Source organism: Gopherus evgoodei, chromosome 4 (genome assembly GCF_007399415.2).
Source record: "Gopherus evgoodei ecotype Sinaloan lineage chromosome 4, rGopEvg1_v1.p, whole genome shotgun sequence".
Classification (NCBI taxonomy): domain Eukaryota; kingdom Metazoa; phylum Chordata; order Testudines; family Testudinidae; genus Gopherus; species Gopherus evgoodei.
The window spans coordinates 7,072,309-7,089,089 of NC_044325.1; the positions used below are offsets into that span (position 1 = coordinate 7,072,309).

At 45.3% G+C, this 16,781-nt stretch overlaps 1 protein-coding gene across 3 annotated transcripts in view; it reads left to right on the plus strand.

Annotated features, from left to right (window-relative positions):
- Positions 1–16,781, plus strand: part of KLHDC1 (kelch domain containing 1) — a 58,178-nt gene that overhangs the window by 21,292 nt on the left and 20,105 nt on the right. For all 3 annotated transcript variants that reach the window (XM_030562809.1, XM_030562807.1, XM_030562808.1), the window contains 2 exons: positions 1,616–1,699; positions 13,466–13,524. In XM_030562809.1, the coding sequence (XP_030418669.1) occupies positions 1,616–1,699; positions 13,466–13,524 (143 nt within the window). The remainder of the gene's footprint in view (positions 1–1,615; positions 1,700–13,465; positions 13,525–16,781) is intronic.

A 16,781-nucleotide genomic window follows, 5' to 3' on the forward strand; every position in this document is an offset into this window, starting at 1 on the left:
CTGCCCCTCGGAAACCCCTACCCCTTCTCCAATCCTCAGCCCCCTTACCGTGCCACTCAGACCAGCGTATCTGGCTCCGTGCAGCTCCAGACACGTTGCTGCCATGCTCCCCCGCAGAGCCCACAGACCCTCTGCCCCCCCACCCCCCGCACCTGCCTTCCAGATTTGAACATCTCAAAATTCAGGAGTGCTCAAGCTCAGTTTGGGCAGCTGTTACTTCTTTTCTCCCAAATCAAATATACTGATCCACTGTAACTTGCTGTAGAAACAGTAGGATAAAATTGAGCAAGAAATGCTTATTAGGACTGGAATTGCTATTTTCAACAGCCATTGCCTTTTTGTTTGTTTAAAAGGAAGACAGTGATACTGCATTGGCAAATTCCCCATAGAAAGAAAGAGTGGAACAAAAGAATAATAAAGGCACCTCAACTTTTCCTCATTTATGGAGGACAGTCTTGTAATACGCATCCAGATATCCTCCAGTCACACAAGCTGAAAATTGTTCCACTTTACTGCAGCTCTGTAACCATATGGGAACCAATTCTGTCTGTGTTTTGTGCACATCCAAAGTTCCTGCCGAATGACCCGCCCTGGGAGCGAGTTACCAGTGATCCAGGGCTGGGGTGGCAGGAGGTGTGGGGGGGGCACTGGTGGGGAAGCCCAGCACTGGGGCAGTAGGGGGTGTGTGTGGGTGGGTGGGGGGAGAGCCCAGGACTGGGGCAGCAGAGGAGTGCAGGGGGGAGCCCAGGGCTGGGATGGGGGGCAGCCAAATTTTTTTTGCTTGGGGCAGCAAAAAACCTAGAGCTGGCCCTGCCGGGTTCCCCCAGCCGCCAGAGCCCCGGGCCTTTAATTTGACCCTGAGGGCTCTCAGCCACCTCTTCAGCTGGGAGCCCCTGGTTGATTTAAAATAAAGTATCACCTCCCCACCCCCAACCTTCTTTTTTGGCCCACAGCTGTTTTGGTGGGGCGGCGCTGGGGAAGGAGGGTTTATTTCCGCAGGGCTGGACGGCGTGTTTCTGCGGGGCCGGGAGGTTTCAGCCCTCAGCTGTTTTCTTTGGAGTAATGTGGCCCTCGCTGCTTTACGAGCTGTGCAGGCCTGCCATAAATCCTGACCATGAACCAACTCCATAGGTTTGAGTAGTCAAAGTTATGTTAAACCCTGCAAAATTTCTGCATTTTAAGTGCTACTGCTTCCCCCTACCCCCACAGGTGACCACATGTGGTTTGCGCATCTGAAAAACAGGCCCTAGAGGACTTTTCCACCAGTATTACTGTAGTTTTACATTGATGAAGCTCTAGAAATCAGTGGAGCTCACTGGTGTAAAACTGGAATTAAGCGTTGGTAAATCAGGTGTTGAAAGAATAAATTGAACACCAAAATGCCTGGGAATATAGTTAAGGCTGAACTGTACTATACCATGTGTCATCTAATGCTTGGGAGTTTTGGGTGTTCCCTCAAATTGTTTTGCACATTTGCAATTTTGCCTTCATAGTGGAAGATATGGGGTACATTTCAACTTTACCATTGCATTTCATGTTTTATTGACTTGCAGTTAGACATTTACTGACACTGTATAGATTAATGTTCTAAAAAATCTTGTATTGGTACTTTCAGGGTGGAGTTCCACCTCAGCCTCGAGCTGCTCATACATGTGCTGTGCTGGGAAATAAGGGGTACATCTTTGGAGGACGAGTGCTGGTTAGTAGTTATTTAATGAATATTTTATTGGCAACAATATTATTTTTTGCTAATTACTTACTGAAAGCAATTTATTTATGCAGTACCAATAGAGCCCAAAATGTCTTTGCCCCTAACCCATATGTTCAGGGAGAGAAGTCCCAAGATGTCTTTTTACCTCCTTGTGCACCTGCAAATAGGCTATGGACAATCTGCTTCTTCTGTGCAACCCTAAGGGTTGAAGCACAAATTGCCCAAAAAAGAGCAGGCAAAGTGATAGGCCCTGGTCATACAACACTCCACACTGGTCTACAAAGATGGCTGGCCATAGAGAGGGGGCACACCCAGAGAAGCATGTAGTATACTTTTAGGGCAGTGTGACTGTTAGGTCTGCACTACTTCCTGCTTAGAGTTGTGGCTAAATGCCATAATTTAGCCCTAAATTATGTTAATTTCTGTTTCAATGGAGTCTTTTGTCTTTAGCTCAAAGTATTTTTTCTGTGTTTTGCATATTTATTAGTAAATTCAAAGAAGAATCCAACCAAAGAGCTTTTTGTACATATGTTTTGAAACAGTATAACAGAGCTGGAGCTAAAACACCACATGGCAATTAGCCAAACTAAATATTTCTAAAACTCTCAAATTCAAGCAATAATGTTACTTTCAGCAGTAAGGCAAGCGTCACATATTGGGAGAATAACTCAATCCATTGACATTGTGCAAATGGCATTGATCACATCTTCAGATGAATCCAGGACACAAGGCATATCAAAATTAATAACAAAAATATGTATTTGTTGTCTTATAAGGATAGATAAAGTATCCATAAAATGGTCATAAACCCAATAAAATTGGCAAGCTGTGTGTAAGCTCCATTAGCTTTGCTTTCAAAGAAGTCCTGCTAAAGTATGGTTTACAGTAGATAAGCTTCAGATAAGTGGCAGAATGTTTGTTTGTATTCTGTGCTAAACACACCTTGAAGGGCTTATATGATTGAACCACTTATTTTTTCTAGTCCAATGGATGAAATAATAGCAATTGGTACATTTTAATTTAGTGGCTTTGATGTTTTTATGTGCTGTCTCATCTAAACAAAGAAGAAATATAGGATATTACCAATCGTTCCCCTTTCTTCACTCTCTCTCTCCCCCCAATATAATGCATTCCAGGACATTCCAGAGAGCAGGAGTCAGCAAGTGCCATATTTGTAAAGGTATTTAGGCGCCTTAAATCTGGGCCTAAATAGGTAGTAAATCAATAGATCTGGCCAAAATGAGAAAAAAAAAGTAAAATTAAATTATATGCAGAATGCAACCCATATTGTAACACTTACTGCAGCTATTATGGATAATACTTAAATAATTTTGTAAATAATGAACTTAAAACACTACTTAAAGAAGTAGGAAACTGGTCCCATATTGCTATTGTCATAGAACTTTCTAGGAAGGAGGCAAGTGTCAGTATTTTATTTTCAAATAGACTCTTTTTACAAAAGATAAATGCTTCTTCAAGTAGTATCCCATATGGGTGCGCCACTTTAGGTGAGTCTGCATCCCTGTGCCTGTGATCAGAGATTTTTGGTAGCTGTGCCTGTTTGGGCTGCACATGCCGCATTTCGTGCCGCTTTTGGTGGCTATATAGCACCATGTGGCCAAACTGCCTTCAGTTCCTTCTTTCTCTACTGCGTTTGGCCTGAGACAGTTCCCAGCAGAGCCTATTTAGTGTTGTTCTTTAGTGTTGTTATTGTTTTAGTGATAGAGTTTGTTAGAACTATGCTCTTCCCTCATTTATTTGTTTAAAAAAAAAATTCTGCTAAGAATCTGTTATCTGTAGAGTAGTGTAGTTTTCTCCACAGTGCTCCTTCCCGTTAGGGAAAGATACCGGGAAAGAGGGACATGCCCAGATAGTCCAAATTCAGACAGTGTCTCTCTTGCCGGGAAGCTATCTTCATCAGCGATGGGCGCTCTTGATACATCCTCTGTCTAGGGGAGGCACGCACACCACAAAAGTATATACATTGCCTCAACCTCAAGGTATGCAGGAGAAAAGTCAAAGTGTTCAAGTAAAAATTTACCATGATGGAGAGCTCGCCGCATCCAGCTTCTAACCTGGGCCCAGAGACTCCCTCTGAGCGCTGGTCCCAGTTGACCCCAACGACTGGTTCAGAGAAACATTTCCTGCTTCCCTTACAGAGGAAATTGCTGCAATCCTTGCAAAAGGCCACCAAGAAGAGGACAACAACCTCTTCTACCAGGGAACTTGCTAAAAAGAAAAGATCCCCAGCATGCTTGATGACATCAGTACTGGCCAGAGCAAGGTTGAACACCTTTGAGTCAGTGGGATCCTCAGGTATCCCTGGTACCATTAAAGCCAAGGACCCTAAGAGGGTGGGCTCAGAAAGGAGTGGCAGAGATAAGCCTAGCTCCTTCATGCCGGTATTGACTGAACCACTCAGACTTGCAGCACCAAGCAGATTGGCACCACAACGACTTACCAGTCCCTCAGCGGAGCACAGAGCCCCATTGGCACTGACAACCACTTCAACTAGAGTGGTACTACTGCTAATATCTCCCTGTGGTACCACAAGAATTCTGTTTTCAGAAGGACTGTATAGCCAATTAGTTCATTTTATCATTCATTTATTGTGTGATGTTATGATTAACATGCTATGTCATATATAATCATTGTATTCTCAATAGATTTAAATTGTAGGATTATAGAAATATAAGATTGATTGGTAGCCAGAAGGGATAAGTATATAATATGTATCTAAGTAACTGGGGCTGAAACACAAAGCATACAGGCTGAGGCCTGTAGAATTTTAGCTTAGCCATATTGGACCATAGGCTTAAGAAAGGCTTGGCATAAATAAGTGATGAAAGAACGACCCAATGCTACAAGATTATAGGAAAACATCAGTGGCGTAGCCGGGTTTTCAGTGTAGGGGGAGCAAAAAACATAAAAATGGTGCCCCCCTTGGCTCCTCCTCTGGGCACGCCCCCTTGACTCCTCTGGCCACACCCCAGACCGGATTCCACTCCCCCCCCCCGCTCATCTTCCCTTCTGCGCTGCCGCCTGTCCCTGGCTCCTGTCCCAGCGCTTAGCTGCACGAGGCGGCAGCCCAGCCTGGAAGCGGTGCCTGCCGGCCGGTGCTGTTAGCCACACGGCCAGAGGAGCCATGGGGCAGCAGGTGCCACTTCTGCGCCGGGCTGCTGCTGCCGCCCCGCGGCTCCTCCGGCCGTGCGACTGGCAGCGCCGGCCAGCAGGCGCTGCTTCCGCACCTGGCTGCTGCCCCCCGGCTCCTCTGGCTGTGTGGTTGGCAGCACCGGCCGGCAGGCGCCGCTTCCACCCTGGGCTGCCGCCCTGCGGCTCCTCCAGCTGTGTGGCTGGTAGCGCCGGCCTGTGAAGCCCGAATAAATACCATTCTGCACAGTGATAGAAACCTGCTCCATACATTCCTCCGCAGAGACCATATGATTTGCAAAGATAGAGAGTTACGAAATGTAGGCCACCTCCAACTCACCTCCACTGCTTTCCCCAGTCCTATCTGCTGCAACCACCATCAGTTTGGAGACTGCCTGACCTCATTCTACCCAATATGGCAGAATATCACCTCAGATAAGTGGATGTTAGAAATTATCAACACCAGATACTTAGTTCAATTTATTTCCTTCTCTCCTTCCCACCATCTCTCTCCATCCTACTTCAGAGACCTTTCTCATTAGAACCTTTTATGCAAGGAAATAAACCACCTCCTGCACTTGGGTGCTGTTGAACCTGTTCTGATACAACACAGAGGGATGGGCTTTTATTCCAACTACTTCCTATCCCGAGAAAGAACGGTCAGTGGAGACCCATTCTAGATTTGAGAAACTCGTCAAAGTACACCAATTCAGGATGGTCACATCAGCAACAATAATCCTAGCACTGGAACAGTGGATTGATTCTTAACCCTCAACCTCCAATATGCGTATTTCCACGTCACCATACATCCATCAAACAGGAGATTCCTCAGATTTGTTCTGGAGCAGGATCACTAACAGTACAAGGTACTTCTGTTTGGCCTTTATGTGGCACCCAGAGTGTTCTCCGTGCACTTCTGCAAACAGGGAATTATGATATTCCCATACTTGAATGATTTGTTTATTCAAAGCCCCCTCTTGAGAAGATGTCATAGCAGCAACACAAAGGACAATGGCCCTTTCCTCACAAGCAGGCCTCCAACCAAACATTCCAAAATCAATACTGATACGTATACAACACCTAGAATTTATTGGGACCTACCTCAATGTAGTAGAGGCCAGAGCCTCATTGCCAACTGTAACAGGGTGGCACTCACCTCTTGCAAGCAACCCCCTTGGCGGAGTGCTTGTGCCCACCCTTTCTGTATGCCTTTGCGATGAGTCTTCAGCAACTGAGCTCTCCAGCCAAGTCACACATAGTCTGTATTTGAAATAAAAAGCAAACTCCTTCCGGGGTACAAGTCCAACAGGGGCCTCTCTCAGTGCCCTCTGTAACATCTCTTTACCTGCAGCCCTATCCTTGGGCTTGCTCTTCAATCAGTCTAGCAGGGCTAATCATAGTACTCTGATTCAAACTCTCTCTCAGCCCCTTCTGTACTCTCTCAAATTGTCCCTGCTCTGGCATAGAACAATGCCCCAGGGTTCCCTCCCTGGAGGCAACGTTTTCATCGTCTTGGGGCTCTTCTAGACCCAGCTCTCCTGCTGGGCCACTAAAATAATTCAGTTCCCCCTTCTGGGGTGCATCAACAGTCCAGGCCACTTCCCCAGTGGCTAATGGTGGTGGCAGGGGGAACATGCAGGCCCATCCACTACTCCAGATCCCAGCCTAGGGACCTTATAGATAGCAGCCATCCACTGCATTCCTTTAAATAAACTGCATCACAGCTACAATTCCCTGGGCCACTTCCCATGGCCCCAGCACATACTTCACCATTATCTCAGGACGTTGTCCTGGTTGAGTCCCAAAAGCCAGCCCAGAATGCTGTCTTGCTCCCCTCCCCCATCTTTGCTAGCACTGCTCTGTTCAAGGTCCTGTAGCTCCCTCAGCCAGCCAGGCACACCACACTTCTCCAACTCCAGGAACTGAACTCACTCTGACCCTGCAGCTCTTTTTATACTAGCCTGCTGGGCCCTGATTGGCTGTGCCCTGCAGCCCCTTCTGATTGGCTGCATCCCACACAGCCATTCTAGGCAGTTTGGAGGACTCTATCCACTGTCCTTTTTGGGGTTTGGGGAGGGTGTGGCAGGACTGTGAGGCCTCCGGCAGAAGGCCTCAGGCCCCAGTCCACCCCATCACACTCACAGATTTACCCCCCCACCCAATCAATTTGATCCCTATAGTGCAGGCCAGCCCACAGGGATCAGCCAGAACATATGGTAGTGACTACCTTTGTTGTAAGGCATAGAATATCAGGGTTGAAAGGGACCTCAGGAGATCATCTAGTCCAACTCCCTGCTCAAAGCAGGACCAATCCCCAGCAGATTTTTGCTCCAGATCCCTAAATGGCCCCCACAAGGATTGAACTCATAACCCTGGATTTCGCAGGCCAGTGCTCAAACCACTGAGCTATCTGTCCCCTGCCACACTACCTATGCGCTGCCTTCATGAGTGGTTCAGGACAGTATGCAGTATGCACAGACACAATTTGAACAAGTGTCTTTCAATGCCAGTCACAGTCGAAAGCTCACTAGACTGGTGGACAAAGCCCCACAAAGTGTATTTGTCACAGAACCACCTCTGTCACAAATACCGACAACAGATACATCTCTGTTGGGTTGAGGAGCACATTTGCAAAATTATAGAGTACAGGCAACTTCAGGTCAGCTTTATACATCAGCCTACTGCAACTCCAAGAAGTCCGGAATGCATGTTCACAATTTTTATCACTGGTCAGAAACAAGGACATAAGGTTAATGACCGACAACATTGCTTCCATATTTTACATAAGTCGTCAAGGGGGAGCAAGGTCACAATCATTGTGTGTTGAAGCACTGAAATTATGAAATTGGTGCATTCACCACAACCTCAACATTTCAGTGACTTACCTACCAGGAGATTACAACACCACACTAGACACACTAAGCAAAAAATTCTCACAGGAACATGAGTAGGAGATAGATACCATGGTCCTATACAAGCTATTCAGATGTTGAAGATTCCCAAGTATAGACCTTTTTGCCACACCCGAGAACATCAAATGCCCACATTTCTGCTCAAGAGCAGGACTGAGCTATTGTTCTCTGGGGGTTGCCTTCCTCATCAAATGTGACTGTCAAGGTATTTTTCCCACTTTGAACTTTAGCATCCAAAAAGTGGGGACCTGCATGTACCCTTCTAAGCTTAATTCCTAGCTTAGATCTGATAGTGCTGCCACCAACCAGAAATTCCAGTGTCTAGTACACTCCCTGTCCCCCCAAAACCTTCCCTGGGGGACCCAGGACCCAAACCCCTTGGGTCTTAAAACAAGGAGAAATAAACCATTCCCCCTCCTTCCCCCTCCCAGACTTTCCCCTCCCTGGGTTTCCCTGAGAGGCTACACTGATCCAAACTCCTTGGATCTTAAAACAGAGAGGAATTAACCTTCCCCCCACCTCCTTTCCCCCCACCAATCCCCTGGTGAGTTTAGACCCAATCCCCTTGGGTCTTAAACAAGGGAAAAAATCAATCGGGTTCTTAAAAAAGAAAGCTTTTAATTAAAGAAAGAAAAAGTAAAAATTATCTCTGTAAAACCAGGATAGAAAATGTTTACAGGGTCTTCAGCTTATATAGACTAGAGGGACTCCCTCCCCCTTAGCCTAAGATACAAGTTACAGCAAACAGAGGTAAAAATTCTTCCAGCAAAATACACATTCACAAGTTAAGAAAACAGCCATAAGACTAATCTGCGTGTTCTAGCTAGTACTTACTATTTTGAACATGAGAGACTGTTTCAGAAAGATTGGAGAAAGACCTAGTTGCACGTCTGGCCCCTCTTAGCCCCAAGAGCGAGCAACGAACAAAACAAAAACAGCACAAACAAAGACTTCCCTCCTCCAAGATTGGAAAGTATCTTGTCCCCCGATTGGTCCTCTGGTCAGGTGTCAGCCAGGTTCACTGAGCTTCTTAACCCTTTACAGGTAAAAGAGACATTAACCCTTAACTATCTGTTTATGACAGTGACATACATCTGCTGTATGCCTTTCCACCGATCCCCTTATTACCCAAAGTAATACGCAAAATAAAAGAGGAACAAGCCAGAGTCATCTTGATAGCCCCAACATGGTTCAGACAAACATGGGTCCCTTACCTCCTACGGATGACAATATACCCACCAGTCATTCTTCACCCCGTTTCACATCCCCTGTCTCAGGGTGCAGGCCAGACTCAACACTCAAATCTAGAGATCCTCCACCTGAAGGCATGGCTCCTGCATGGTTCCAGAATACTGAGATGACCTGTTCTGAAGACATAAAGGAGATATTATTAAATAGCAGAGAAAATTGACTAAGCAGTCTACTTACCTGCACAAATGGAAGAGATTCCACTTTTGGTGCACCAGCAGACACGCCTTGGCTATCACCTCACCCTTGCCACTGATACTGGACTATATCTAGGACCCTACCAAATTCACTGTCTATTTTGGTCAATTTCATGGTCATAGGATTTTTAAAATAATAAATGTCATGATTTCAAGTATTTAAATCTGAAATTTCACTGTGTTGTAATTGTAGGGGTCCTGACCCAAAAAGGAATTGGGGGGGGGGTTGCAAGGGTATTGTAAGGGGGAGTTGCAGTATTGCTACCCTTACTTCTGCACTGCTGCTGGTGGTGGCTCTGCCTTTAGAGCTGGAATCCCAGCCAGCAGCTGCCGCTCTTCAGCTGCCCAGCTCTGAAGGCAATGCCGCCGCCAGCAGCAGCGCAGAAGTAAGGGTGGCATGGTATGGAATTGCCACCCTTACTTCTGCAATGCTGCTGGTGGGGCACTGCCTTCAGAGCTGGGTGCCCGTGAACAGCCACCGCTCTCTGGCCACCCAGCTCTGAAGACAGCGCAGAAGTAAGGGTCGTAATACTGCGATCTCCCTAAAATAACCTTGCAACGCCCTTGTAATTCCCTTTTGGGTCAGGACCCCCAATTTGAGAAACATTGGTCTCCTTGTGAAATCTGTATAGTATAGGGTAAAAACACACAAAAGACCAGATTTCACAGGGAGCAACCAGATTTCACAGTGTGTGACACATTTTTCAGGGCCCTAAATTTGGTAGGGCCCTAACTATATCCTAGGACTAAAAAAATCAGGACTATCCTCAAGTTCAATTAGAGTTCATCTCACAGCTGTTATGGCTTTCCACTGCAAGATTAGCAGACATTCAGTATTTACCAAGCCTGTAACAAAACAGTTCCTCACAAGTATTTGGAACCTCTACCCTTGACAAGATCCCACTCCATCTTGGGACCTTAATCTGGTGCTACGATGCCTTACTATTTGAGCCCATGGCAACCTGCTCACTCATACATCTATCTATGAAGATAACCTCTCTCATAGCCATCACATCTGCTTGAAGAGTGGGGGAAATAGTGGCTCTCATGATGTACCCGCTATATACAATTTTCTTCAAAGATAAAGATACATTATGATCACATGCAAAGTTCCTACCTAAAATATCTTCCTCATTCCACTTGAATCAGGCTATTTACCTCCCATCATTCTTCCCCAGGCCACATGGGAATATAAAGGAGTCTGTGCTCCACATGTTAGACTTATATGCCAAAATTATTCCTTTCTATTACTGAAAGATCAAAAGGTTCAGCTATATCTAAACAAAGGCTTTCAAAATGGATTTCCAGTTGCATTCATCTCTGCTATAGTCAATATGATTTGCAAACCCTCCCCCTGCACAGGAACTCGAACACACTCCACGAGATCGATTTCGACCTCATTAGCCTTCCTGAACAATGTACCAATTACAGAAATTTGTAAAGCAGCCACCTGGACATCAGCCCATACATTCACAGAGCACTATGCAATTGTGCAGGACTCGACATCGGATCTCTTATGACTGACTGTCTTATCATCGCTCACGAATCCAACTCCAAAGCCCCATCCTTCCAACGAGGGGCGCAGCTCTCCAGTCACCTAAAGTGGAGCACCCATAGGGGACACTACTTGAAGAAGAAAGGGGTATTCACCCTTTGCAGTAACTGAGGTTCTTCAAGGTGTGTCCCCTTATGGGTGTTCCACTACTCACCCTCCTCCCTATTACTTCGGAGTTCAGACATGAACTCTGCGGTAGAGAAGAAACTGAAGGTGGTTTGGCCGCAGAGCGCTATATAATCTCCAAAAGCAGCGCAAGATGGGGGAGCTCGTGTGCAATCCAAATGGGCACTGCTACTGAAAATCTCCAATCACAGGCATAGAGAAGCAGACTCACATGAAGTGGAGCACTCACAGGGACACACATCTCAAAGAACCTCAGGGTACGTCTACACTATGGGATTATTCTGATTTTACATAAACCGGTTTTGTAAAACAGATTGTATAAAATCGAGTGCACGCGGCCACACTAAGCACATTAATTCGGCGGTGTGCGTCCATGGTCCGAGGCTAGCGTCGGTTTCAGGAGCGTTGCACTGTGGGTAGCTATTCTGTAGCTATCCCATAGTTCCCGCAGTCTCCTCCGCCCCTTGGAATTCTGGGTTGAGATCCCATTTCCTGATGGGGCAAAAATCATTGTTGCGAGTGGTTCTGGGTAAATGTCGTCACTCATTCCTTTCTCCGGGAAAGCAACGGCAGACAATCATTTCGCACCCTTTTTCCTTGGCTGGCCCTGGCAGACGCCATAGCACGGCAACCATGGAGCCTGTTTTGCCTTTTGTCACTGTCACTGTATGTGTACTGGATGCCGCTGACAGAGGCGGTACTGCAGCGCTACACAGCAGCATTCATTTGCCTTTGCATGATAGCAGAGATAGTTATCAGTAGTTCTGTACCAACTGCTGTGCCATTGTAAGTTGGCAATGAGATGACGGTTATCAGTCGTTCTGTACTGTCTGCTGCTGTCGTGGGTGCCCCGGGCTGAGGTCGGCCGGGGGCACAAAGACAAAAATTGGAATGACTCCCCGGGTCATTCCCTCCTTTATGTTGTATCTAAAAATAGAGTCAGTCCTGCCTAGAATATGGGGCAAGTGTACGAGAGAACCAGAGAGCACAGCCGCTCCGTGTCAGATCCCGCAGAAATGATGAGCTACATGCCATTCTAGGGGGTGGCCCTGCAACAACCGCACCCATTGCTTCCCTGCTCCCCCAACCCTCCTGGGCTACCATTGCAGTGTCCCCCCATTTGTATGATGAAATAATAAAGAATGCAGGAATAAGAAACAGTGACTTGTTAGTGAGATAAAATGAGGGGGAGGCAGCCTCCAGCTGCTATTAGTCCAGGCAGGACATTAAACGGTGCGGGGGAGAGGAGCCCAGCATCCCGCTGCTATGATAGTCCAGGCAGTACATAATCTTTTCTTTACACATGAAAGGGAGGGGGCTGATTGAGCTCAGCCCCTAGTTACTATGATGAAGACGGTTACCAGCCGTTCTGTACCATGTACTGGGAATGACCAGGAATCATTCCTATTTTTACTCAGGCCCCCCCGGCCGGCCTCATCTGAGGCCAGCCAGGAGCACTCACGGGCTGATGATGATGACAGATAGCAGTCATATTGTACCATCTGCCACCGGGGAGGGGAGGGGAGAGGAGGGGAGCGGATACTGCTCTTCACTGCCGCAGCATCGCATCTACCAGCAGCATTCAGTAGACATAGGGTGACGTAGAAAAAAGTTAAGAAATGATTTTTTCCCTTTTCTTTCACGGGGGGGAGGGGGTAAATTGATGAGCTATACCCTGAACCACCCAGGACAATGTGTTTGACCCTACAGGCATTGGGAGCTCAGCCAAGAATGCAAATGCTTTTCGGAGACTGCTGTGGACTGTGGGATAGCTGGAGTCCTCAGTACCCCCTCCCTCCCCAAATGAGCGTCCATTTGATTCTTTGGCTTTCCGTTATGCTTGTCACGCATAGCCTGGAGATTTTTTTCAAATGCTTTGGCATTTCGTCTTCTGTAACGGAGCTCTGATAGAACAGATTTGTCTCCCCATACAGCGATCAGATCCAGTATCTCCCGTACGGTCCATGCTGGAGCTCTTTTTGGATTTGGGACTGCATCGCCACCCATGCTGATCAGAGCTCCACGCTGGGCAAACAGAAAATGAAATTCAAAAGTTCGCGGGGCTTTTCCTGTCTACCTGGCCACTGCATCCGAGTTCTGATTGCTGTCCAGAGCGGTCACAATGGTGCACACTGGGATACCGCCCGGAGGCCAATACCGTCGATTTGCGGCCACACTAACCCTAATCCGATATGATAATACCGATTTTAGTGCTACTCCTCTCGTTGGGGAGGAGTACAGAAACCGATTTAAGAGCCCTTTATATCGATATAAAGGGCCTCGTTGTGTGGACGGATGCAGCGTTAAATCGGTTTAACGCTGCTAAATCGGTTTAAACGCATAGTGTAGACCAGGCCTCAGTTACTGCACAGGGTGAGTAACCCTCTCTTTTGATCTGGGGAATTTTCAGACTGTTGTGCTGAGCTACATGGGTACAAATTTCTTTTAATAGAATGTTACTTAAATACATAGTATCTAGGAAGATCTCTGAAATACTCTACTTTATCATATGCCTAATTTAAAACACCTGTTTTTGAGCAGTTTTTTGTTTGTTGTTTTGTTTTAGCAAACTAGAATGAATGATTTGCACTGTCTGAATTTAGACTCTTGGATTTGGTCTGGAAGGTAAGTTTGGCCATGTGCCACTTAGTTATAAATAACAGATTGGAACTATTTAACAGTAGGTTTTAATGGTATTATAGTAGCTTTTCTGGGAAGAGAACGGGAGGTTTTGAACTATTTCAACAGCTGTTACATTATTATTTCAATTTAATTTAATTTGTAGTGGCTACTAAACTGTTCTCTGTTGTGCTCCAAGGACCGCTGATGCTATCAGACAAATTTTCAGCACAGCTTTTAGTAATTTAGTTGCCTCATTTTCAGATATGGGCAAATTATCACAGATTATACTGAAATTTTACTTCGATATGGCTTTTTAACATTACAGTCCCTATAGGTCTTATGTTATGTAGATGAGACTCTTCATTATAGTCTAGATTGGGGAAAGGTTTCAATGTATATCAAGACAAACATTTAAGAAAACCCCCAAAGAGGAGAATTTACAAGGGAAGAATCTTTCATAAATATTTACTTTTTGATAAAGTTTGTCAAATTATTTTTTTGCTTCCTATTTTTACGCTTGGTAGGGAGCATTTGTGATAGAACCCACTAGAGAAGAGGAGTCACTGTTTCTATATTGATTTTCATGTAGCTGTTTTAGACAAATAGGAAATTACGTTTGATGGCCAGTGTGTCTGTTCTTCCCTACATTGCCTAACTGTCATTTCATGCAAGGCAGGGAAATACAGTGTCTTCGAGTGTGTGTCTATGTGGCTCCCACTCTAAGTGCATGTGTCTTTTGCGCAAGATCAGAATCTTTGAACAACAGTGTCCTTTGGGCCACTCCTGCACCTGCATGGTTTTGTGCCCATCACCCAATCCAATACAGAGCAGCTGTGATCACCCCTCAGTTCCTTCTTGTTGTCCATTGCAGCGAGACAAAACAACCAGTGCCTGCTGCTACAACTTAGTGGAAATTTCTTTTCCTTTGATATTTGTCATCCAGTTAGTCAGTCTGGGTTAATTTCCCAATCAAATCATCTTTTTTCTTTAATTTTATTTTAAACATTTAATTTTTCTCTGGTGCTTTGCACCACTATTGTAACCTACAGTGGCAAATTCTAAGCCTTTGGGCTTCTTGTGATGGACTCATTCCTCTTACAGTCAGCCATAACCACTACCATTTTTGTCTTAACAAGAACCAGGTGCCAGACCACTGTTTGGTTTGCCTTTTATTTTTTTTTAATTTTTTTTTTTTTTACCAGAACAAGGAAATCCAGGGACACTTGGTTAAAGTTGTATCTTCTTGAGATCTCAGTGAGAGAAATTTCAGACCTTGAAAAAAGAGCATTAACATCTAAAATAGGATTGGTCACAGCTAGGCAGTGCCCCTATTAGCTGGCATGCAACACCTAACTTCCAAAGAAGAAAGAGGGTCTTCGTCCTATCCTAGATCTGAGAAGAGTGAACAAATATATACACTGTCTAAGATTCAGAATGGTAACATTCTCCATCATCCCTTCTCTTCAGGCTGATGACTGGTTTGTGGCTCTTGATCTTCAGGACATGTACTTCCATATTGCAATCCATCCAACCCACAGGAATTATCTTTGATATACAGTAGAGCCCAGTCATTACCAATATAAGATTGTACTATTCAGCCTGTCCACAACACCGAGAGTCTTCACAAAATGCCTAGCTGTTGAAGTGGCCCATCTGAGGAGACATGCCATTCACGTCTGTCCATATCTAGACAATTGGCTGATCAGGAAGTCTCATCAGGAAGTTACCACAGCCCTGAACTATGTCTTTCACTTCTTCAGATAGCTGGGCCTCATGATGAATTACAAAAAATCCTCTCTCAACCCATTATAGACAATAGAGTTTACAGAAGCCTTAATCAACTCCAAATTGACAAAAACATACTGTCATGGGGGACTGGCCCCTTTAAAAAGAAGCAGGCCCATCCACCTGGGCCTGGTAAATTGCCTTCTAATGGGACTGAAGAGAAGACACCAGTCATATATAAAGAGTCAAGCAGCAATCAGGAAGGGGGAGACAATAAGGTTACTTTTGGATTTTTGTTAAATGCAAGGCAGGCAGACTCTGTTTGTTTTGCACTTTTCATTTGGGTTTCAAGTTTGGCTAGGGTACACCAGGAAGAAATGTTGGTACCTGCCAATCTGATTAAAAAAGGGAGACTGATGAAGAGCCTGATTTTTGTATTATGATGATGGACTATACGTTGGAGGGTTATTTTGAAGCATTTATGTTAATAAATTAGCCCATAGTAAAGGCATTATTGAACAAAAACGTGAGGATAGAGTTTATGAAGACCTGTATGTTGGAGGCACTGAGGCTGTGGCACCTCTAGCCAGAGAGGACACTCCAGAAGGACCTGCCTTGTTAGACATACCTTTCTGAGGACAGATTTAACCCTCCCTAGATAACCACCAGCATCAAAATGAATCCACCAACCACAGTAAGAACCTGCCTCAGACTCTTAAATCACATGTCAGTATGCATGTGTGTGACACCAGTAGCCAAACTTAATCTACATTAAATAGAAAACTGGCTAAGCTTCGTTTCACTCTTTGGATCATCAAATGAGCGTGCATGTTGTGATTCCCTCTTACATTCTGTCACTGAATTGTGGGTCCAACCCAAGAATGCTCAGAATGGGGTCCCCGTCTCTACACCACCTCCTTGAAAAACACTGATACAGATCCATCAGGAACAGGTTGGGGCATACCCCTGGACCATCTCCAAATACAAGGAATTTGGGTTCAAAAGAACATGATCCTACACATAAATATTCTAGAATTACAAGCGATAAGATTAATTTGCACAGCATTCCTACCTGTTTTAAAGAATTTCTGCTATGCAGGATCTCACGGACAACACATCTGAAATGTTTTACATAAATAAGCAAGTAAGCGCCCGCTCACCACCCCTTTGCCAGGACAGACTCAAGTTGTGGACATGATGTCAAAAACATGGGATAACCCCAATAAATCTCCATCTCGCAGGAGCCAACAATGATTTAGCAGAATTTGTAAGTAGACAATCTTGTCATCAATCCTGAATGGTGGTATGCCAACATCCGAGATGCCAACCCTTCTAATTTTCCATAATCCTCCTGATTTTTATATGTAATTACAAAATTGCTAATTGAGGCTTAAGTCTACTAATTTTGCAAGCACACACATTATTCACATACACACAAATATCTGTTTGTCACTCTCAACCACTCAGTTCTGACAAACACAGCAAATAGTGCCTCAGCCACAGGGAGCATTTTTCTCCACCATCCCTATGGCACA